The sequence below is a fragment of the Canis aureus genome, chromosome 11, assembly GCF_053574225.1.
Source record: "Canis aureus isolate CA01 chromosome 11, VMU_Caureus_v.1.0, whole genome shotgun sequence".
Classification (NCBI taxonomy): Eukaryota; Metazoa; Chordata; class Mammalia; order Carnivora; family Canidae; genus Canis; species Canis aureus.
The window spans coordinates 25144747-25168568 of record NC_135621.1 but is presented as its reverse complement, the minus strand read 5'-3'; the positions used below and the strand labels follow the sequence as shown (position 1 = coordinate 25168568).

Sequence of the window (23822 nt, the reverse complement as noted above, 5' to 3'; positions counted from 1 at the left end):
CCAGCTCCAAGCACCCAAGACCCTCCCCCACCTCTAACTTCCCCTCAATCTCCAGCAGCTCCCCAGCTGAGGATCCATGGATGCTGGGCTCTGGCCATTGACCACAATCCCAGTCATTCCTAAAGCTTCCTGGAAATCCCAGAGAAGCCAAGTGTCATCCGCTGTCACACATCCTGGACCCCAAATTCCTGCACCCTGGTTCCCCTGGCCTCATTGTTACAAGGCCCTACCCTGACTTGCTTAGACTCTGCCTACACCTGCCCAGCAGCAACTCAGGCAGGCCTGGCCTGATTGATGTGTGTTGTGGAGGGGGGGGGGGGGTCTCTTGACCCAATGCCCAGGGGAAACTCCTCAGTGCAGAGAGGTTGGACTCCCCCACCCAGGGTCACTGGACTTCCAGGGAGACCAGGCCCCCCATAGGTTTCTTGGGAATGCCCCCACCGCACCCCCAGCTCACATACAACAGTGTGAATATGCACACATACCTCCCCCACCCCAGGTTGTAAAGCAGCAGGATCTCCCCCTGCCCTCATGTAAGGAAGAAAAGGAAGCTGTGAGCTGCCATAGAAACTATTTTAAAATGTGGTTCGAAAAAAAATAAAAAATAAAAAAATAAAAATAAAAATGTGGCTCGAGGGGGAGAAATGATGTAAGGACAGAGGGAGGAAATAGACCTAAAAGAGAGAAGCCTGAAGGTGCACATCCTCCTGCACCTGTTTGCTCAGCAAGTACTGACTGAGCCTGGCTTAGTCTCCGCGGGGAGCGGGGAGTCAGACAATAGACAAAAATATATTTGCAAATAAATATGCGACCCAGCAGCCAGTGCTGTGGGAGAAGGTAAAGCAGACCAGGTAACCAGGGGCCCAAACAGCCCCACTGAGTCACCTCGGATAGTAATGAACACTGCTTCAGGCACCACTGCCTTCCTCACAGCAACTAGGGATGAGCTAGGTGTCGCTGTCCCCATTTCCTGGAAAGTGAGAGAAACTGAGGCTTCCAGGCCTTCCCTAGACTGTGTTCCTGCTCACATAGCTGGGAAGGGAAGCCACCACCACCACCCCCCGCCCATCCCAGTACATCCACGCCCCTCTATGCCACAGCTCAGCTGGTCTCTCTGAGCCTCAGTCTCCTGGCCTGCAAAATGGGAACATAATGAGGTTCCCAGAGGCTCCCCAACAGCTCCATCCAGAGAGGGCCTCACTGCCTCACTAACCAGAGAGTACAGTACGGGCCAGATGTGCCGAACAAAGTGGAGGAGATGCTGCAGGGGGAGAGGGCAGCCTGGGCCTTCCTACTACTTGGATGGAGGCTAGGCCCTCTCACAGACTCCGGGCTTCATTTCCCCTCCAATCCAGTTCACGTGGCTGCCAGGTCCAATTCCTGAAGATCTAGTCCCTCTCCTGCTCAAAGACCTTCTATGGCTCCGCAGTACGCACAGGACAAGAGGACCAAACCCATCTTTCCCTTTTGGTCAAAATCCAGCCCCTTCTCCTAGCCCTCAAATTCAGCCCTTCAAAGGCCTCCTCCTCCTGGAAGCCTTTCCTGATACATTTGAGTCTCCTTAGAAGGAGCTGGTTCAATTTTCTCTCTCCTGAGGCCTGGCACTTTCTGCCTGAAACCCATTATGTACTTCGTCCCAGTATTGTCTCACTTGGAGCTAAGCTAGGGATCTTTTTTCTTTTTTTTTTTTAAGATTTTATTTATTTATTCATGAGAGTCACAGAGAGAGAGAGGCAGAGACAGAGGCAGAGGCAGAAGCAGGCCCCATGCAGGGAGCAGCCCGATGCAGGACTTGATCCCGGGACCCCAAGATCACGACCTGAGACTAAGGCAGACACTCAACTGCTGAGCCACCCAGGCATCCCTGGAGCTAGGGAATCTGCCATTGTCTCTGGCTCGCCTCTAGCCTGAGACAAGACTAAACACAGTTTTCATTCTTGCCATAAAAAAAAAAAAGTTTATTCATATCATTACCAAGTTAATACACATTTGTAGAGAAAATCTAGAAAATACAGAAAAGTACAGAAAAGCACAAGGCAGAAAATTATACTACTTATCCTTATGCTCAGAGATGACCGCTATTTCCATTTTGCAATCCTATATTTCTTTCCAGTCTTTTCTATATGGATTTTTTTCAAAATGTGGGAGTGTACCGGCCGTAAGGATTTGTAAACATGTGTTGTTTCATTTTACAGAAGATGCACCTCCAAGATACAGTTTCTTTTGCCAGCACGGTCATGTTGACTCCTTCAATAACAGCCTCTGGGTTTACTGGCCACCTGCTGTGTGCCAGGCACCACACGAAGGGCTTCTGATGCTTTTACTCTCTCAGCAGCCTTGGGAGGCTGAAAACTTCATAGAAGCAATTGCCTGTGACCATGCGAGTTATAAAGTCAGGATCCAAGCTCAGTGCTGGGTGACTCCAGAGTCCTGGTTCTCACTCACCAGGCTGCAGACTCCCTCTCCAGAAAAGGCTTATACCCCAAGTGAAATTCTCCATGTGAAGGGGTTCACAGACTTCCTGAAGCGTAGCTACAGACCCCAAGTCAGGCGGAACAGAGGGCCCTGGGCTCAACCCCCAGCCTTCCAATCTCTTGGCTCTGTGGCCTTGGACCTGTCAGGACCCTTCTCTGTGGCTCAGCTTCTTTACCTGTGCAATGCAGACACCTGCCCCGCAGGGGTGCAGGAGGCTTATATGAAATCCCCCAGGCCACATGCCCTGCCCACAGAGCTCTCAACAGCCTCCCGCCCCGAGAAGGTTCCCCCGCAAAACGTCCCCTGGGCCGGCACAGGTGACGCGCTGCGGTGCGGAGGAGCTGGCCCACCAGGCTGCGGGAGCTCCACACAAGGAGCTCAGGCACAGACAGCTCTGGAGAGAACAGCAAAGCCCTTTGAAGGGTCCTTCCCGATATTACAAAGCCTCTCAAAGCTGGAGGATTTCCCAGATAAGGTGTCCTAAGGCTAGGACAAAAGTCTGGGATGGCAAGTGGAAAGACAGGACCATTGAAAACCTCACTGGCGCCTGGTTGCCCCTGGTGGGCCCCGGCAGCTGAGGCTGGAGCTTGGCAGGCACACTTGGCAGGCCCTCCCGGGGCTCCCCTCTCCCCCTCTCCCCCTCCTCCCCTCTCCCTCCTGGGGCTGGGAATGCTCTCACCTAGCTGTGGCCGTCCTCCCCACTCCCCCGCACAGTCCCTGGCTTCACCTCCGTGAGCAGCTGTGTGTGCCGAGCTGCCCGCCGCTTTACCTTCCCGGTGGCTGCTTTCTCCTCCACTGGCTCCCCGATTTGGATGGGGGGCTCCCTGCTAGACGTGTCATCTCTAGATCCCCGTCAGCTATCGCCCTGCTGGAATAGGGTGTCAATGAATATTTGTTAAATGAATGATCCAAAGAAAAGTCATACCGAGGACAGAATTCAACCCTAAGCTGGTGCCAGAGGCTCTACTGGACAGCAGATCCCTGAATCACTGAGAGAAGGGGGTCATAGCCTCAGCAGGAGGGGTTCGGAGGATCCCCAGGCCCCTGGAGGCAGCTCCTTGGGATGGAGGCCCCGGGAATGAAGGGGCTGCCCACTAGGTCATGGGGTTCTCTTAGAGAGCAGGATCCACAGCCTGATAGCCCTGGGACAGGCCAGCAAATCCCTATGAAGAAGGGGAAACTGAGGCCCAGGAGGTTTGAACCCAGCTGCGGAGGGGAGATAGGTCACTGCAGCACCTGGGCTTCAAACACTCTGTTGCTTAAGGGCTGGCTAGGTGATCTCTAGCAATTGGCTTTTTTTTTTTTTTTTCAAGATTTCATTTATTCATTTGAGAGAGAGAGAGAGAGAGAGAGAGGATGGGGGAAGGAGCAGAGAGAAAGGGAGAAAAGCGACACCCTGCTGAGTGGGAAGCCCAACATGGGGCTCCCTCTCAAGACCCCAAGATCACAACCTAAGCCAAAGTCAGACGCCTGATTGACTGAGCCACCCAGGCACCCCTATTTTTTTTTAAGTTTATTCATTTAAGTGATCTCTACACCCCATAAGGTTCTCAAACCGAGGACCTGGAGATCGTGATCACATGCTCCTCTGACTGAGCCAGTCCCTCTCCTTTTTTAGAACCTCCGTTTTGGGATCTGTAAAATGGGACCATAAGTTTTCTCTGGCCTGTCCTGGGACCCTCGGTGGGTGCTCTGGTGTCTGTGACACCAGGATGGCCACTCCTGGTGCCAGAGGCAGTCGTGGGAATTACAGGGTAGTCAGCCCTGGGACTGGGGGACCAGTGCCTGTCAACATTCTCCTTGGTGTTGTTATGCTTCCAAGTCTAGCCCAGGGCTTTTTCTTGGACTAATAGGAAGCCAAGGCCTCCAACAGGTCCCATTCTTATTCAAAAGGTTTTGCCTCCTTTTCAACTATTGGATCAGCATATTATCTTAGGACCTTGCAAAACAAATATTTTCACCCGCCCCTCCCTTGAGGACTTCTATCCCTTATCTGTACCCAAAGGTCCCTCTTCATCTGTTCCACTAGTGTTTGTTGAATGCCTACTATGTGCCGGGCACTGTGCCTTCAGCCTCGAGACCCCTCTGGAGGCATTCTCCCGCATGTCGGGCTTTTCTGGCTGGTGAGACCCGGTGTCATTGTTTCCCTGTTTCTCTTCTGCGAGACTCAAAGATTTGGAGAGGGGCTCCTCACTCCTGCCGGTGAGGCAACCTGTGGCTTTTAGAGGAGGTCAGGATGATCCAGCCTTTGTGGGGCTTAGAGGTGGTGTGATGTGGGGGTCTTCCAAGGATTACAAAATTGCAAGAGGCCAGATGGAGGCCCCAGGGACGAGGGACCAGGGGGCCCTGAAGTTTAAACTCTGTTGGTGTTTACCAAGGATTATCTGTTGGTGGTCACAGATCCTGATCTCTCCTCTGATCCACCCTATAGCCCTGCAGGTGTAGGGTGGGGTCAGCCGTTTCAGAGATAACACGGAAGGAAAAGAGGGCATCACTGCCAGTCACTCCAGAAATGGGAAGAAGGGGCCAGGGGCCCCACGAGGTAGCAAGTGGCACAATTAGGGGGAGGGGAGCTCCCCTGGATCTGCTGTTCCTCTGCCCTCAGACACTGTGGAGCTGGACTAAGGTAAACAAGTCTTGTTGTGTTCTTGGGACAGTGGTTACTTTGTAATCCCAGCCAGGCTTCTGCCTGCCTCAGCCTCCACCACACTCCCCTGCTCCACCTCAGGGATTGCCCCTACCCCCTCCCTAACCAGCCCCAGGGCTGGGGCCCACCCTACCTAGAACCTTTGTGATTCTCCTCCTCCCTAGGGGCTTTGCACCCCCGTTTCTCCCTAGGCGCAGGAACGGAAGGGCTCCTCCCTTACAGGCTGCTCCCACGAGGAAGGCTGGGATGGGGGTGCAGTGGGTGGTACAGGTGGAAGGATGGGGCGTTGGAGGAGGGGGATGCTGCTGACGCTGTTTCTGCCTAAGCTTCACTCTTGGTTTTCACGATTGTGAAATAGGCCGAAATATACCTAATTCCAGGTGGGTGCCAAGGCCGAGGGGTGAAGGAGGGAATGGGGAGGTTTAAAAATATATGTATATAGGGGATCCCTGGGTGGCTCAGCGGTTCAGCACCGCCTTTGGCCCAGGCGTGATCCTGGAGACCCAGGATCGAGTCCCACATCGGGCTCCCGGCATGGAGCCTGCTTCTCCCTCTGCCTGTGTCTCTGCCTCTCTCTGTGTCTCTCAGGAATAAATAAATAAAGTATTTTAAAAATATAAAAAATATCAGAAAAAAAATATATAAAAAATATGTATATATATGTATATATACATATATCTATTTTAAGTCATTTCTACACCCAAAGTAGGGTTCGAAACCATGACCAGAACAGCGAGAGTCGCGAGTCGTAGGCTCCACCCACTAAGCCAGCCGGTCGCCCCAGGAATGGGGAGTTTTTATAGTTTGTTTTCACAAGATGGAATCACAGAGATGGGAGGTGGCGACCGTTGCACATTATGCAGGCGCTGAACACCACTGAGCGGCACACTTAAAACTGGTTGATACGGTAAATCGTGTCGTGTGTATTTCACCACAATAAAGAAAATTGAGAAAAACAAAACAAAACCTAACTCCCGAAGCTGCTAGCACGGAGAGCATGACGGGGGGGGGGGGGGTCCCCGCTGTCGCTGGGTCCTCTCCGACGCCCAGTTTCCACATTGGTGAAATGGCCTGGACCAAAGCCCCGGGCGGTCGGGACCCGCTTGGACGGCGAATGGGACCACCCGCCTGGCGACCCTGGCCACGGAGCGCACGGCGGCGGCGGCGGCGGCGGCGGCGAGCCCGGGTCGGGGATCGGGCTGGGGGCGGGGAGGCGGCCGGGGGCGGGCCCGGGCGCGACCGGCGGTTTATAAGCTCGCGCGCCCGCGGCGGCCGCACATAGTCGCGTCCCGGCTCCAGCGCCCCGGACCCGCGGTGAGTCCAGGTCCCGCCGCCGCCCTGCACCCCGCGCCCTGCGCCCCGCGCCCCTCACCCGCTGCCCTGCGGCCCCGCTGCCCCGCCGCCCCGCGCCCCTGCACCCCGCGCCCCCGCGCCCAGCCCGGTAGATGGGCGCCCAGGGTGCCGAGCGGGGGCTGCTTAGGGACCTGTGCCCAGGTGGTTCCGTCCCGGGCAGCTGTTGGGTGTGTCACTCCCGGGACCCCCGGCTCCGAGACGCCCCCTGTCCGGCGGGGCGTCCAGGTCCCCGCCTGCGAGGGTCCCGGCCGCGGCGCCCCCGGGCCCTCCGTCCCCGCATCGGCGCAATGGGGCGCCACCCCCCCCGCACCGCCATCGGCTCCGGCTCCGGCTCCGGCTCCGGCTCCCGCCCCCGCGGGGGAGGGGGTCCCCCCGCCGAAACCGGGAAGATGGCCCCGGGGCGCCCCGAGTGGCCGCGCACCTGCGAAGGGCCGGGAGAGGCTCCGGCGCGGGCGGCGGGGGCGCCCGGAACAGGAACTGCGCGGCGAGCGGGGCGCGGCCGCCGCCCGCACCTGCCCCGGCCCCGGCCCCGGCCCCGCGCAGGTGCGCCCCGCCTCGCCCTGCAAACCCGCCACAGCGGCCGCGGGCGCGTCCCTCCCGCGACCCCGAGGGCTCCCGCCGCCGAGCCCCGCGCCGCCGAACCCGCCGGCCGCCTGGGCGCCAAACCGCCGTGTCTGCCGTTGGTCGTTGGTCGTCAGTGTAGTTTTGGCTGGAATGAGCCGCCCCGGGGGGCGCCGCTGCACATCACCCCGCCCCGCACCCACTGTGGCCCGGCCCCGATCGGGCCTTCTCCCCGAGGCTTCGCCCGCTCCCCAGGAAGGGAGGGTTGTGAGCCGCATCCTGGCCCTCTCCGGAGACTGGAGGCTTCGTTTCTCAGGTGGTCAAAGTGAGACTCGCTTCCAGGAGGAGGCCGCCGAGACGCCGGCAAACCAAGAGCCCGGAGCTGTTTTCTGGGAGCGCGGCCAAAGCTCTCCACCCAGCCACTGTCCAGCTGTGTTGTCCTACAGGGGCTGCTCCTGCCTCTGGGCCTCAGTTTGCTCATTCCTTAGAATGGGTCCATGAGGTCCCCACCAGCTGTGAACACCCACCTGGTGTTGGTGGCTCTTCAGTGGCTTCCCTCAGCGCAAATGCTTTAACCTTGTGTCTGCTTCTCTTGGGCATGTTTTTGGGGTAACGTCTTGGCAGTGGCACCTTTCAGGAGTTGATTGGTGTGGTTTTTGCACTAGTTCCCTAAGTGGTCTGTCTCAGGCGGTGGCTGGGCGGGGACTCCAGCCTCAGCGCTGGTTGTTGGTGCTGCCCTTGCCCACAGCTTGGCCTCTCCTCCACCCTTCCCTTCCCGCTCCAGGATTTGGGGATTTCCCACCATTTGAACCTCAAGGTCACAGGGCTGTCACTGCCGGCTTTAGCTGTGGGGTAGGGCTCTTACCAGCGTCAATGCTCTACAAATTTCTTTATGCTTGTTTTTGGTTTGAAGTGTCTAAAGCACCTGGGGAGACTGGCTTCCAGGATGTGGCTGTTCAGTCAGTGCCTCAGAATGTGCCACCCCCCCCAAAGGGGAATCCTATTTAATCAACCTTCTAAGATGGTTGCCAGGCGATTTGGGGTGGTGGTGGTGGTAGGGTGGGAACTGTGTCAGCAAGGGTGTTACTCCAAGCCCCAGGGATCCCGTGAGGCCTAAAACAAATGGAGTGATGCACTTAGCACCGTCCCTGCAGGTGTCATCCTTCCCTGGCTCCGTTGGCTTGCTTGCCTCCTCTGAGAAGTCTTCCCTGACTACCTCCTCTATAAAGGTGCAGCCCATCCTCTGTGCAAGGAACTCATTGTACTGTTTCAGGACACTGGAGACAGATTGAAATTACCCATTTGTGCTCACTTAGCATGACGCTCACCTGCAGCTCCATGAGGACCATAGGACCTATGTCACACTCAGCGGAGTATCCCCAGCAGGTGGCACAGCCAGGGCCCACTGGGAAGAGGCTGGACGGAGGGTTGCATGCCTGTTACGTACCCCAAGTTTCACAAGGCGGTTGGCAGGTATAAAAGCTGGATTTGCTGAGCTGCAGAGAAACCAAGAGAGCAGCATTAGCCCGTTCTTTTCCTCTCCTGCTGGGCTAGGTTGTGGAAGGGGGTGCTCGGAGGATGGCTCCATCCGCTGGTTGGGTCTCCACGCTGACCTCGGAGGTATTTTCCCCTCTCCCTGGAAAGCATCCTGTTTGTAGTGGACCTGTTAAGTTTGTAGACAATTAATGGTTTCTTGCTTCCCCTGCCTCGAACATAGTGGATCCCACGAGAGTCCGGCTGTTTTTTTCTCTCGGCTCAGAACAATTCCAAGAGGTTTCAAGGAAGTTGCCGGCACGCTCGGGTTTTGTTGTTGGCAGCCACCAGGAAGCCTGCAGTGGGTCCAGAGTGGACATGTGGAGCCGCTCCCTGGTCTCTTTGTCCTGCTGCTGGTTGGCCGGGGCCAGGCCCTGGGAGAAATACAGAATGTAAGCAAATGAGGCCACGGCCCCCAGTTCCTCGTTGGCATTGAGGCTGGCAGCAGAGAGGCCAGGGCTGGTGGTCAGCGCCCTGAGGCGGGCTTGGAGAGGACAGCTGATTTTCCTAGTGTCAATATTAGGATGTGACAATACAAAACACCCGCTGGGCCTTGCCGGGCACTGCATGGGTAAACCTGTTTTTCTGGAGGTGGGCGAAGATGGCCTGTCACCCAGACTGAGAGGAAGCACGGGCTCTAGAGCCCAGAGCAGCCCCCCTGGCTCCTTGGGGAGCATCACTGGGATATGGAGAGGGAGAATTGAGAGTTTTTGCCCCTCCCCCTGCCCCTAAGAAGTTAGCATTTGTGTGTCTGTGGCTTGGAGCTCAGGAGAAGCCAGATCAAGGTGAGCACAGATCTGCAGAGTTGCCCATGTATGGACGATGACGCATCAGGAAGATCCCTGCTCTGTGAGGTGGTCAGCATGGTATGCGCCTCTTCTGAGCTCCAGACTCGTAATAGTTTGCCATTAGTGGGCACTACTGCGTACCATACACGCAGCCTCTGCGGCCTCCTCCTCACAGCAGCACTTCCTGCTGGGCTCTTGAAGGGCGAGGGTGTGTCGAGTCCGGGGTCTCCTGTCCCTGTGAGCCCAGCTCCCTTATTCTGTTTCGCAGTATATCACCTGCCCCTCCTGCCCCCTCACTGTTCCCGATCGCTAGGCCCCTGTTCTGAGCGGGGCAGACAGACAGGTAAACATTTCATGAGAGTCAGATGGGCCAAGTGCCCAATCCAGGTCTGTTTACCAAAGGTGCTGGGACAACACGGAGGAGGAACAATTAATTCTGTCTTGGGGAGGGCAGGGAGGAGGTGGGGTCTGAGCCAGGCCTGAAGGAAGAAGCAGGCCCCCTGTACCAGCCTGGGAGAAGGAGACGAGGGCCAGAGTGTCAGGCTTGAGAGCTCGGGAGGGACAGGGCGAGTCTGGTGGGGGGCTGAGGACTTTGTCCCAGCGAGGAAGGGGCACAATCTTTTACTTATTTTAAATACTTCTCAATAACATATTTTTATTTATTCATTTATGGATTTTGTTTTCTTTAAATATTTTTTTTAAGTAATCTCTATGCCCAACGTGGGGGTTGAACTCACAACCCTGGGATTGAGAGTCATACGCTGTGCCGATGGAGCCAGCCTGGTGCCCCAAAAACTTCTTTTGATATTCATGCTTTTTAAACTTAAAAACTGCAGGCCTACATAGTATCTTGGCACCCTGTCCTTCCTGATGGGGATAGAAGAGCATAGGGGTCCCCTTGGATCCCCTTTTCGGTGTCAACAAGGACTTTGGGATCCCCCTGGGTTTTCCTTGCTCCTCCTCCCCCAACGTGGGTTCCGTTCACTCCGCCGTCGAACTGTGTGTGATAACAAAACCCCACAGACTGGGGGGCTTATAAAGTACAAATGTATTTCTCACTGTTCTGGATGCTGGAAATCCAAGGTCAGGGTGCCACTGACCTCCTGTATCCTTGAGTGGGGGACCGGGGACGGGATGGGAGCCCTCCTGGGTGTCTCTTAGAAGAGCACTAAGCCTATTAGTGGAGCCGACAGCATCTCATTGCCTCTTTCAGGCCCCACCTCCTGATACCATCACCCTGGGCATTACAATTTTGGGAGTGATACAGACATTCAGGCCACAGCAAACTGGTGTGAAGCCAATTTCAAAATCAGTCATCCAGAGAATTTTTTAATGTATTGATTTATTTCAGATAGAACAAGGGAGAGAGCACAAGTCGGGAAGAGGGAGAGGGAGAAGCAGGCTCCCCACTGAACAGGGAGCCCAGGTCTCCGATGTGGGGCTTGATCCCAGGACCCCAGGATCATGACCTGATCTGCTTAAGGCAGATGCTTATCCGACTGAGCCACCCAGGCGCCCCCATCCAGAAAATTATTAATCTGTTCTGCTTTCTCCAGTTTGGAGGATCTTTATAGATACTTGGGCAGGAAAGGACAGAAATAAAGTCTCCCCAGTGGTAGTTTTGCAGACATGGAACTAGGGGTCCAGAGGGGCTAAGGAACCTGTCCAGGGCCAAACGGCCAGGCTGGACCAGGACCCGGGTGTCCCAGTGGCTGAGTACCCCCTGGCACAGCTTCCACCTCCACAGGCAGGTAGTGAACAGAGGCGGTGAGACCTGGACATTTGCATACGTCGCATCACTGTGGGCCTTGCAGCAGCTCACCTCACCGTGACTTCTTTCCCCGTTGTTACAGACCCACCTCTTTCCGTTTTTGCGGTGACCTGCCTGTCCTAATGTGGATTCTGGGGGGGGGGGGGCAGTGGAGGGGGCGCTGGTTTTGCCTCATTTCCACTAACCTACCTGAGCGACCCGAGCCAGGCCCAGAGGGGGGCCTCCCCGGGGGACCTGCCGCTGAATCAAGCCTCAGCGACTCCCGCCAAACTTTGACCTGAATGGGCCTCTGTGGTGGAGGCTCAGAAGGCATCATTGAGTCACGCTGCTGACATCATCGGCGCTGGCTGAGCCCTACATACAGGGCCCCCGCCTTGTTCGTTCCATCACCATCGAATTCAATGGAAACTATTTGGGATTTCAGGCCTCAGAGCAAGACTTTAGTGTGTGATTGTCAAGGTGGCCTTCCTTTTGATTCTCCGGGCAGCCTGCACTGCTAGGTCGCTGTATTTTTGGAGCCCCGGGGTGGGGGTGGGAGTGGGAGGTGGGGTGTGATTGCATGGCCAAGGAGCTCTGAATTTCCATCCTCAAGCTTCCTGGCTCCCCGCCTGTGAAGTGGGGCAGACACCCCTTCCTTCTGGAGGAGGCTGGACTCAGTAGATGCAAATAAGGACGTGGTCAGCGACAGAGGGGACAAAGGAGACCGAGGCTGCAGAGGCCAAGCCCACGCCTCCCCATGGATGGCTATTTCCAACTTTCTTTTTACCTGAAACACTTTTTTTTCTTCTTCTCTCTCCCTCCCGTTTCTCACGCCCTGTCTTTCTTTTCCCCAATCACTTTTCCATAACTGGGGAAGCGAGTCTTGCCCACTGCAAAGGAGCTGGGTTTGGGGCATCTGCAGGTTCCTAAGGGTGGAGGCAGGAGGGGGCCATGAGTGGAGGGGAGCTGGGGGCGGGGCTTCCCCGCCAGGTGGGGAGGCTGGGGTGGAGGCTCCATTCTGAAATAGACCTTTAAGACAAACCTTTCCACTAAAGGAAAATTCAAGCTATTGCCTCAAAACAGTGATTTTTGCTTTATTTTTTGAACTAGCCATCCCAGCACATGCACTGTAGTAGAACACAAGAAATTCAGCCCCCTTCCCACGTCTGTCCTAGAGAGACCCCTACCTGTTTTTATTAATCTCCTTGCCTCTTCTGCAGATGATCTATGCAGATGGAAGCATTTGTCTGTTTGTGGCCTTTTTTTTTTTTTTTTTTAAGATTTTATTTATTCATGAAAGACACAGAGAGAGGCAGAGACACAGGCAGAGGGAGAAGCAGGCTCCCTGCAGGGAGGGAGCCTGATCCTGGGACGCCAGGATCAGGACCTGAGCCCAAGGCAGATGCTCAACTGCTGAGCCACCCAGGCGTCCCTGGGGTCTTTATTTTATACACAGGTGTGTCTACACGGTCACAAGCCGCCCCTGCTGCATTTAGCCATGTACCTTCCAGGTCCTGGCACAGCAGCACTTGCAGATTTCCCGCTACAGTTTCCGGAGTTTATCAGGTCCACACGGGTACGTGCAGGATACATCCTAGAAATCAGAGGGTTGGTGTGCTGTGGCTTTACTAGGTGGAAATATCCGCCCCCCCCCCCCCCCCCCCCCCGGGTTTGTGGATTCCTTAGCCCTCTGGAACCCCTGCTCCGTGGCAGGAGGTGGGCAGCACCTGTTTCTCTTAATCCTCTTACCTCTGAGAGGCTGAGCTATTTCCAGGCAGGAGAGCCCTCTCTGAGCTAGGCTCAGAATTAGGTGACAGGTCCCAGTCATCCAGCAGGGGCAGAGCTGGGACTGGAACCCAGGCCTGTCTTGCTGAGGTCTGGGCTTTTCTGCTTGAGCTCCCCTGATGCTGTGAGCCTCGGGTGCTCTGTAAGCCAGGGCACCACCCCTGTCCTGGGCAGTAGCAGGGCTGGTGATGGGGGTCACTTGTGGGTGGGAAGCCCCGATGGAAAAAACTGGTGACCAGGTCTCAGCTGGATCCACCCAGCAGCCACTGGCCTGGCACCCAGGATTCCAGTGACCGGGTGGTATTGATGGGGCCCCAGAGGGGTCACCACCTGTCCCTGCTTGGCTGTAAGGCTGGGCTGGGGGTCCTGGGGGGAGACTACGGGTGCATCCTCTAGGGACAGCAGTGTGTGTGGGAGAGGTCACACATCCTGTGAAACCACACCCGGGCGGTGGGGAGACTGCCCTCTCTCCATCTCCTGGGCCCCACAGGTGTCTCTGTGGCCGTGAGGGCGGCACCTTCTGCCCACAGGTGACATTGGCATCCAAGCTCTGCGAGCAAAAGAGGGTTCCTAGTGGCTTTTTCTGGGGAGTGTGTAGGAGGGTGAGCGTGTGGGCTGCAGCCTGGGTTGGGGCTGGGTGTCTAGGTGTGCCTTCTTTTCACCCAGGAACGGTTTGAAACTACTTGTTTGCAAATCTGCTGGAAAAAAAATAGATTCTTTTTTTTTTTTTTTAAATAGATTCTTAAAAAAACCAGTCCAGGCTCCTGGGCCTGCAGCTTCCTCAGTACTGGGCTGTGATTGGTTGTTTGACAAACCACGTGCTCTGAGCCACGGCTGGGAACCCAAGATTAAGAACAATGGCAGCTCCTGGTTTGTGGTGTTGTGTTGGGGCATTAACACAGATTCCATCCTTTTGTCCTCACAGCAGCCCTGGGAGACACACATTACTAGTATCTTCATTTAGGAGGGAAGGAACGAGGCGCGGGGTCCACACCACAGATGAAGAATCAGCAGCCCCCATTGTGGGTGGTTAGAGATAGAAGGGAGCAGAGGCAGGGGCTGCGTGGGCTCCCCAAGCCCCCCAGCCTCCTTGGAGCATCTAGGAAGGCGATGCCAGGGCTGAGTTCTTTGGGGACCAGTAGGAATGAGCGGTCAAAGGAGTCAGGATTGCCAGCCCGCGGGCCCTGCTCCTGCAAACACTGGGGGAGGCCTGATGTGTCAGCGCACCGTTCACAGAAGCGCGTGGTCTTTAGTGGGGCGGGAGCAGGGCCTGAGATTGGATTGGCAGGGTTGGGGCTGGTGAGGTGGCCAGGGGCAGAAGAGGGCCCTGATAGCAGTGTGCACAACCCCCGACGGGCCGGGGGAGCTGAGTGGAGCAGTGGCTGGGTGGGATCTGAGGCTGCTGGGGGCAGATCAGCTAGGAGAGGGCCCAGTAGAGACTGGAGGGCAGCCGGGCAGCTAGACAGCAGAGTGGACAGGAAGTGACCAGCGCTGGAGTCCCCAAGCGTTGGGGGACTGCTGTGGGGAACTTGCGCCCAGGTCCCTGGCCACACTCTTAATTCCTGCTGCTCAGATCTAGAGCCCCTAGGCCTGGGTGGTGAGCATTTAATGAGAATCCTTACACAGGGCTGGAGTCGGGCCGTGACAGGTCGGTGCTCACACATCAGCTGGGGTTCTAACCGGCAGTTTGTGCTGGTTCTTGCCTGGAAAAGGAACCCTGTTAGTGTGGGATCATTATCCCCCATTTAACAGATAAGGAAACTGAAGCCCTTGCCTAAGATCACACTGTACTGCAGTGAGTGGTTGAGTTAGGTGACCCAAGACTCTGCCACCTGTCTGCAGGGGAGGCACCACCCCAGCTCTCACCCAACCCCGGAGCTAATCAGACACAGGCCTCAACCTCCCCCTGGCCAGGCTGCCCAGTGGTCACTGTCCCTGGTCAGGCGCATGCCCCTGTAGGGCTCATGGGCCGCATTCCCACTTGGTGCCCAGGGATTCTGGGAGTGTCTGCTGGAGGCTGAGGGATGTGGGGACAGTGGGTCAAAGTGAGGCTCAGAGGCCACATGCCCACTGAAGTCCCACTGTGGCCCCTTAGCTGCGGTGAGGCAGGGGTTTCCGTGGGAGTGCACAGGAGCCTCTGGGAAGAGAGCAGCCCCTTGCTGGGGCGTGGTGAGGAGGGGAAGGGGGGCTGGGGGCCCATGCAAATGAGGGCTGGGACTGCTTTTCCTGGGAAATTGTCATTTGCATGGACACCAAGCTCCCTGGGGCCTGGCAGCGGCTAGAGGCTCCTTGGGTCACAATCCTTACACAGGCAGAGTGCTCACAACCTTGCAGCGTTAAAATATCTCGTCTGTGAAAGCTGGTTCCAGGTATCTGGGTTCTTTATGCCCTTCAGTGGAGTTCTTAGTTTTTCTCCGTGAAAGTTTTTGTGTTTTTTTTGTTTTTGTTTTTTTGTTTTTTTAGATTTTATTTATTCATGAGAGACAGAGAGAAAGGCAGAGACACAGGCAGAGGGAGAAGCAGGCTCCTTGCAGGGAGCCCGTTGTGGGACTCAATCCCGGGTCTCCAAGATCACGCCCTGGGCCGAAGGCAGATGCTCAACCACTGAGCCACCCAGGCGTCCTTCTCCCTCTCCATGAAAGTTTTAAGCTCTGCCCCCCCCGACTCTTTTTTTCTTTTCTTTTCTTTTTTTTTTTTTTAAATCACGTTTCCTTCCTAAAAGCCTTATGTGTCTGTAAATAGGTATCTATCTGCTGCTGTATTTTCTGGTTGCCTTGTGGGTATTGATTTTCATATGTTGATCTGGTGTCCAGCAACCTTGAACCTCTTGGTGGTTCCAAGAGGTGGTTCTGCATAGAGGTTCATTTCATGTTTGCTAGAAATCTTCCGTCTCCTGTGTCACTGGAATGATCACGTTTTCTTCGGCGGCCTCAATGTTCCCCATCTTTTTTTTTTTTTTTAAGATTTTATTTATTCATGAGAGACAAGGGGGTGGGGAGTGCAGAGACACAGGCAGAGGGAGAAGCAGGTTCATGCAGGAGCCCAATGCAGGACTCGATCTTAGATCCTTGGATTACACCCTGGGCCGAAGGCAGACGCTCAGCCGCTGAGCCCCCCAGGTATCCCAATGCTCCCCATCTTTTATTCTGAAATGCTTCCTCTACGTTGTTGAGACTCCATCTAACGAGTCAGTTGCCTTTTGTGCTGCTGTCCGCCACCCCCCAATGTTCTCCTTTCTCTCTTTTTTAAATTTAATTTAATTTTATTTATTTGACACAGAGAAAGTGCACAAGCAGGGGGAGCAGCAGACAGAGGGAGAAGCAGACTATCCACTGAGCAGGGAGCCCGATGTGGGACTTGATCCCAGGACCCTGAACTGAAGGCAGATGTTTAACCAACGGAGCCACCCAGGCGCCCTGTTTCTCTGGTTTTTTAAGCATGCAGCGCTGGAGTCCGGCTGCTGGCTGAATCCGGGGTCGGCGCCAGGGTGTGGCTGGAGGAGGCTCCCTGGGACTGGGTCCACCACTTCCAGCAAGCCTCGCTGTCTCTGGCTCAGAGCGCCTTCCAACCGGACTAGTTTTGTGATCTAGTTTTTTTAAAAAGTCTGGTTGAAGAGCTTTACATTGTAGAGGGAACTAGAGTCACCTCATAGCTTTTTTTTTGCTTTTTTTTTTTTTTTTTTAAATGAAGCACAATGCCCACCGCAGGGCTTGAACTCACGACCCCGAGATTGAGTCTCGTGTTCCACCGACCGAGCCAGCCAGGGGTCCCCACACCTCATAGCTTGTGCCTGCTGCCTGGTGTTCCCTGGAACAGGTGTACCAGGAGTGGGCACTCAGCAGTCCCTGAGCTGCTGTTGAGCTGCTAGCAGCATTTTCGGGTTCTTAGAAATAGCACCTGGTCCTCCCCATTGGGCGCCTGCTGGCCTGATGGCAGCGGGGGAGGGGGGGGGCACTGGGTCCCAGGCCTGTGTGCCCTCACACCTTGCCTGCAGGTGCCGTCAGCAGGTGGCAGCACCCGCCCCCCAGCCCCCACCCAGGACCCGACCGCTCCTGTCAGCCCGCAGGGGAAGGTGCTGCCCTGGCAGGTGCAGGTGGCATATGTCAGGCCACGGGCCCTTTGTGGCGGTCGTGCCTGTGTTTACACGTCTGATTTCTCCAGGCTTCGCTCCCGCTGGAGCTGCCTTTCAAGCTGGGCTCTCACCTGGAACAGACCAGAGGCTCTCCTGGCTTTCCCTTAGGAAACCAGAACAGCCCCCTTGACACACATTCTGGGCACTCAATCTCTAGAACAACGCTGTTCTTCTGTGGTTTCCTTTCCCCAAGGCCAGAGAGCCCAGACCCTCAAATACCTGTCCGCGCCCCGCAGGACATCACAGCGTGTCCATCTCTGACCGCGTGTTGAGAGTAACCTGTCTAGACTCGCCCCGAGACACCTGGGGGATGCGCGCCCACGAGCCCACCCTGCGCCCCGCCCTGGGCCTCCCGTCCCCACTCCTGATGCTGAAAGCAAGTTGTGTGTGCTCTTGCCAAACTCGGGGTCCCCTGGAGGCTGCCCGTGTACGTCCTGCCGACAGTTGATCCGCTTCAGGGCTGAACACCGTCCACGCTGGGCTGGGGACCGGGGACACGTGGCTCTGTCCCTTCTTGGCTTAATCATGAGCTTCTCCAAGCCCCCAGTGTCGTCTTAATTAAATACCTACCTGGAAGGTTAGGGACCCAACAAGCTAGCAAGAGGGTTCTCTCCGCAACCAGCAGGCTAATGTGAAGACTTAGAAAATTTCTTAAAACCCAGGACATTATTGTAAGACGGGGAGTTGAGGTGCAAAGACCCTAAGGGTTGGTGTCCCATCCCTCAGCATCACACAGATACGAAGTGACGGAGCTGGGATTTGAACTCGGGTCCTTGAGTTCCACATTCTTCACCATTATATTCCGGACCTACGATGTGGGGTGAATTGTGGTGAATGAGGTCATGGGATCCCACTGGCTATCCCAAGGGGGGACGTAGACACTTTAAGATGTGGGAATCCATGGTCGTAATGGGAGGGCCTCTGGCTACAAGGAACTGGAAACTCAATGAAGGGTGATTTGAATGAATTGGGTTTTATTTTTCCTGCACAATTAGGCTGGCTGTGGCATGTATTTTTGCAAGTGTTTAAGAATGCCATCAGAGAGGCAGGCTCTGTCCCTCTCTCCTCTGTCCTTGGCATGTTGTTTAATTTTTTTAAAGATTTTATTTATTTATGAGAAACAGAGAGACAGAGAGGTAGAGATACAGGCAGAGGGACACCTGGGTGGCTCAGTGGGGGACACCTGGGTGGTTTAGCGGTTGAGCATCCGCCTTCGGCCCAGGGCGTGATCCTGGAAACCTGGGATCGAGTCCCACATAGGGCTCTCTGCATGGAGTCTGCTTCTCCCTCTGCGTGTGTCTCTGCCTCTCTCTCATAAATAAATTTTTTTTTTTTTTAAAGAGACCCAGGCTGGCCCTCTTTTATTTTATTTTATTTTTTTTTAAGAGAAAAATTTATTTTTTCATGAGAGACACAGAGAGAGAGAGGCAGAGACACAGGCAGAGGGAGAAGCAGGCTCCTTGTGGGGAGCCCAGTGTGGGACTTGATCCTGGGACCCCCGGCCTCACCCCCTGAGCCACCCAGGCACCCAGCATGTTGGTTATCCTTATGTTGAGCACCAACATGGTGTCATAAAGTGGCTGCTGCCGCTCCAGCCCTCTCTCCTGTGTTGAAGGCAGCAAGGAGGGAGAAGAGCTGCCCGGGCGAGGCTGCTCCCTTTCCTCCTCCCGCGTCAGAGCTCTGAGACCTCATGGCTCAGAACTGGGGGTCGCACGCCCACCACCGGCTGCAAGGCATGTGGGAGAGTGAGCAGGAGAGTCCCAGCTTCAATGAACAAGGGTTCAGTCTGTGTCTTTCTCCCCCAGAGAAGAAATGTCTCACTCAGGACCCCTCTCCAGGAACCTCTTTCTGAGCACCTTCCTGCAGGAGCATGGCCCAGAAGTTCTGGAGGTTCCGGGCATGACAGATCTCGTGGAGTATTATGACCCTGGGCCCTCCCCTAACAGGTAGGTCCCAGTAACACTCTGTGTGCCCCACCCGCCCCCATCTCTGGTGAGTGAGCTCGGGGGTATACTTAGGGGAGCAGCCTTCGGGGCTGTCCGGGCAGGGCTCCAGGGTGGAAATTCCCAGGCGTGGTCCAGGAGGCCTGTGCCCGGGCGGGGCGGCCCCTCGGGGAGCAGCCCACAGAGGCCCTCGGCGTCCAGCATATTCCCGGGATGGGCCTTGGCGCTGCCACCAAAATGACTCAAACTCGTGGCTTTAGGACGGGCTGACTCCTGCCCCTCGGTGACCGTGATCAGCTCATCAAGGCCTCTTGATGAGATGGTTCTAATTTTAGAAAATCAGAAGTAGCCTGAGGAAGCCACTCGGCACACAGTGCCTGGCCCGGCTGTCGGGGTGGCGGAGAGGGGATCTTCCCAGGACCGGGCCCAGGTGCTTCCCTTCTGCTTTAGGCCTCAGGATTCTCTTAGTCATTAGGTCCCCAACCTGGGGGTTGGGGCTGCCTGGGACAGAGGTGAGACCTCAACCCCCCCACCCCCCGACCTTGATTGCCAGCCAGGCCTTCTCAGCCTCCCACCCGACCTTCCATCATCCCTGGGATGGAGAGCAGGGACCCCGGGGAGACTGGGCAGGTGGCTGGGGCTGAGCTGGGAGCCTGGAAATTCCCAGATGCAATGTGTGGGCAAACCCCTGAGAGCAGGGCTGAAGCCGGCCAGAGGGGAGGGCAGGGGAGGGGAGGATGCTGGATTTGGAGATCAGGTGTGATGGCATGTACCTCCTTTCCATCCAGGATTCCGGTCAGTGAGAGGAGGGAACTGGAGGGGGTGACAGGTGGTTTCAGGATGGGGGAGCAGGGAACAGGTCCTGGAATCCCTCCCCACAAGGAGGAGGGCAGGTTGGCAGGTGGAGCCCCGGGGAAAGCCAGTCCTAGTGACCCAGTGGGGGCTCAGAGCCCCAGCCCCGCCGCCCACCTTCGTCATCTTTCCTGGCAAGCCTCCCGGTGGATGTCCTCTCCCAGGATTCTCCAGCTTTGGGTTTTCCTTGGAGGAGCGGCGGCGCTAACTGTGTCTCTGCCCTCCCACAAGCGGGGCCTGCGCTACACGGAACCCACCTGGGGATGGGCCCTCGCTGGCTTTTTCTGGAGCAAAGTGGGGGCCAGGGGAGGGGCATGTGAAGGTTCCCTGCCCCCCACCTTGCTCTGTGCCGCCCCTTGCCTCCCACAAATCCGGGGCCGGGTGGGCCAGGTGGGCCTGTGTATGGGGGTCACCACACGGCCACACCCCTAATTCCCTGTGCCCTCCCCACAGCAACAACCCCGACGATGTGGCCATGCGGCTGGCCTTCATCGGGGACGAGATGGAAGTGAGATGGATGCTTCCCCGCGTTGGCGAGCTGCCCGGGATGGCCATGTACAGGTGGTGCCCCCCCAGCCCTCCACCTCCTGCCCCGCCCCTGCCCCTGGGCCACAGACTAAGCACAACCCAGTGCCTTCCTCTGCCTCTTCATCAAGCCAAGACTGTGCTTTTCCGAAAGGGTCTTGACTTAAAGTGCTGGTAGGAAGTGGTGAGCTTGGCGAAGCCGTGTGTCCTGCCGGGAGGCATCTGTCCTGAGCACACTGTGTACTTCTACCATTTGCCAGCATCTCTGGGTTCTCAAGGTGGGGATGTGGAAACCCTCCCCCTAAGCCAGAGCGACTGTGGTCTCCTGGTCCCCAGGGAGGCAGCCTTCTGTTGGGGTGCCTGGGCCTCCATCACAGCAAAGATCCTCCGGAGGGAGGACCGGCAGGTCCTTGGGCCGGTGAGCAGTGGAGCATTTTCCAGAACCCAAGACCAAAACCCCCGGTAGGCCGGTGGGTAGGGGAAAGAAACAGGAAATCAGATGCATTAGGACCAGAAATGGCCCGTGGAGAGAGAACCTCTGGTGGATCCACCCGGGGAAGGGGGTAGAGTGGCGTGGGGGGGAGGGGACGCCGCCCTCCTCTCCCCGCGGGGGTCCCCTGAAATAAAGGCCATCTCCGCCCCTGTTCCCTGCAGTAATGGCCCTGCTTCCCTGCCCATTTGTCTTACAGCTTGGCTTTTACCTACAACCAGACAGGCCTGAGAGGTGTTCTTAGAAGTTTCCTGGATGGTCTTGCTAACCTCAGGGAGAACATCCGCATCTGGAGCTTCCTGACCTTCCGGAACAGGGTAAATGAACCGTGAACTCTGTGACCTTGACTTACCCGCCTGCCTGCGGTGACACCTGCAGCCACGGAGCTGCTGCCCCGCAGAGCATGTCCTCGGGTGCCACAGACTGCTCCTCCCCGCCCCCCGTTGTCTTGTGGTGCCTGCTTGCCCTCGTTTCTCCCGGTTTTCAGCTTGGAGACCCCTGGTTTATCAGCTCCATGCTCCGGTTCTTTTTTTCTTTTTTTAAGATTTTATTTACTTATTAATGAGAGACACACACACACAGAGGCAGACACACAGGCAGAGGGAGAAGCAGGCTCCGTGCGTGTGGGAGCCCGATGCGGGACTCGATCCCCGGCCTGCAGGATCATGCCCTGGGCTGAAGGCGGCCCTAAACCGCTGAGCCTCCCGGGCTGCCCCCCACCCTATGCTCCAGTTCTCAGGCGTGTTTGCTCCCACACCCATGCTCCGGCTCCCCACCCACCCCCCGGGAGCACCTTCACCAGCCCCGCGTGAGCCTCCCTAACCATCCTCGCTCCTCTGCCCGGCAGGTGCCTCTCCTGAGCCTCTTTCCCGACCCTCCTTGTCTGTCCCAGCAGCACCGGGGACCGTCCCTTACCCTAGCTCAGCCCCCACTGGTGCCCACGGCGGCCTGGGTAGGCTTCTCCTCTGCCGCCTCCCGGGCCGTCTCCCCGGCCCACCTGTGCTCTGGCTTCTGGGTGCTGTCCCCACCTGTGAGCTGTGCTGTCCGGAGACGCTCCTGTGTCCCCGCCTCCCTGACCCACTCTCCAGCACCCTCTCAGCCACCCTGGTTCACCCCGTGCCCCTGAGCACACGTGGGGGGCACCTGAGCACCCCCGGCCCCGGCTGGAGGTCTCACCTCTCCCGCCCTTCATCCCACAGGTGTCCCCCAACCCGGGGCGCGGGCTGGTGCTGTCGCTGCTGCTGCTGCTGGTGCTGCTACTAGGCTGGGGCCTCCGCCTCCTCCAGTGATACCAGCTGGAGCCGCTGGGGACGGGGCTGGCCTCGCCCCCGCCCGACCGCCACCCTGGAGGTGGCCTTGCTGGTTTTGTTGTCTTTTTTAACTGTTTTCTGCTGATCCCTTTTTTTATATTTAAACTCCGAGTGCTGGGACACTACTGAGGTTTCATACTAGTTTTTTCTTTCTTTTTTGTAAGAGAAATGAATTCATTATACCTCGGGGGTCGTTACTGGTTAACTGCCCGCGCCAAGGCCTGACTGGGCCGCTCTCCTGGCCTCAGCCCCTGAGGTGGCCTGGGTGCTGCCACTGCCACCACCACCCGGCAGGGAAGGAGCCTGGAGCCTTCCTCTGGCGGCGGGGGTGGGGGGGGGGGGTGCTGGCCACACCCCCATGTCGGGAAGGCCCCTGGGCGAAGAGAAAATCTGCTGGAATAGATTTGATGGCTGAGGAGAGCTCAATAAAATGTTTCCAGCTGGTCTCTGGTCTTCTCTGGGGTTTGCCGCCCGGCTCTGGCCCCTTGCTGGAGACTCAAGGGGGAGGGGGAGAGAGGGCGGGCGTGTGCAAGCACCTGTACGTGATCACACACCTGCAGGCTCTTTCCTGCACCTGCTGTCGTGAAGTTTGGCCCAACACAATCAGGTTTATGCCTTCTCTCGTCGTGCCTGGTGCCTGAATCTACCATTAGGGATTATTTCCTTTGGGCCTTCAGTCTTACAGCTGGGCTGCCTGCCCTCCCCAGGTTTGCTCATCCAGCACTCCCCGCTGGACAGTGCGGCCTGCAGGGAGAAGGGGCTAGATGAAAAAGAAAAAAAAAAAAAAAAAAAGAAGGGGCTAGATGAGGGGCACCCCCGTGAGGGTCCAGCCTGCCCCAGACCTGGGCCCAGTGCTGTTTCTAGACCCAGTCAGGTCCTCTTTCTGGAACTTGGGCTCTGACTGTCCCCCTGCCCCACCACAGTTCCCCTGTCTCAGATGCCAGCCCTGGGCTGGGCCCCCCCTTGCTCCAGCCCCGTGCCCACGTCCTCTGCAGCTGCCTCTTCGGGGCCTGCCCTCCGCTAGCCCCAGAGCCCATGAAAGCCCATCTGGCATGTGCAGCTACATGCCTCCCTCCGGCCAGGCTGGCCAGGTCCCGCGTACTCCTGGCCACCACCAGGCTCCTGTGCCACAGCTCTCCAGGTCCCGCCCCTCACGGCTTGGGGCCTGACTACCCGGCCCTTGGGGCAAGGTCAGGCCATCCCAAAACCACCCAGGGCAAACCGGGGAGTGGCAAGGCCAGATCCAGAGGCACCTCTTCCAGGAAGTCCTCCCTAACCATCTAGCCCCAGCTTGCTCCTAAGCTCTCGGGATAGAACTGCCCACCTGACCATGTAGGTGTTAGATGTGGCCGGAGGTGCCTGCAGCTTCTCAAGGAGCTTGGGCTTCAGTGAGAAGAGGGAAGGGGAATGCTGTTTATGGAGCCCCCTGGTGCAGCTGATGCAGAGGCTTCTCCTTGCAGAATTTGGGGACCTCCCTCCCCAGGTGTTCTAGGGTTTGCAGCATTCTCCCCACCCATGGATGTCAGGGGAGCCCCTACTGTGCTAGGCTTGGGCATAAGTTCCGGGGATGTGAAGACCTGGCCCCTCTAATCGTTGTTTTTGGGGGAGGGAAAAAAGCACAGAAGAGCTGTGGGCTGTGTTCTGGAGGCAACAGGACAGAAACGGGCTGGGGTGGATG

At 56.9% G+C, this 23822-nt stretch overlaps 1 protein-coding gene and 1 long non-coding RNA gene across 7 annotated transcripts; one reads left to right on the top strand and one right to left on the bottom strand.

The window, feature by feature from the left end:
• Positions 1-1943: 1943 nt before the first annotated feature.
• LOC144323584 (uncharacterized) lies at positions 1944-8029 on the bottom strand. 3 transcript variants are annotated; one of them, XR_013388987.1, is made up of 3 exons: positions 7902-8029; positions 3203-3343; positions 1944-2667 (listed from the first exon to the last, which is right to left on the bottom strand). It is a non-coding gene; the product is annotated as an uncharacterized LOC144323584 (long non-coding RNA). The 3 variants fall into 3 exon arrangements; XR_013388989.1 differs by lacking the exon at positions 7902-8029 and adding an exon at positions 6897-7007; XR_013388988.1 differs by lacking the exon at positions 7902-8029 and adding an exon at positions 5256-5712.
• On the top strand, positions 6351-22593 carry BIK (BCL2 interacting killer). 4 transcript variants are annotated; one of them, XM_077914211.1, is made up of 5 exons: positions 6351-6436; positions 18830-18970; positions 20273-20380; positions 21034-21151; positions 22034-22592. In XM_077914211.1, the coding sequence occupies exons 2-5, from the start codon at positions 18837-18839 to the stop codon at positions 22121-22123; spliced, it is 450 nt and encodes a 149-aa protein (XP_077770337.1). In that variant the 5' UTR covers positions 6351-6436; positions 18830-18836; the 3' UTR covers positions 22124-22592. The 4 variants fall into 4 exon arrangements, with proteins under 4 accessions (XP_077770337.1, XP_077770338.1, XP_077770335.1 ...); XM_077914212.1 differs by lacking the exon at positions 6351-6436 and adding an exon at positions 7151-7361; XM_077914209.1 differs by lacking the exon at positions 6351-6436 and adding an exon at positions 7375-8509 and having other exon boundaries at positions 22034-22593.
• The last annotated feature ends 1229 nt before the right edge of the window (positions 22594-23822 follow it).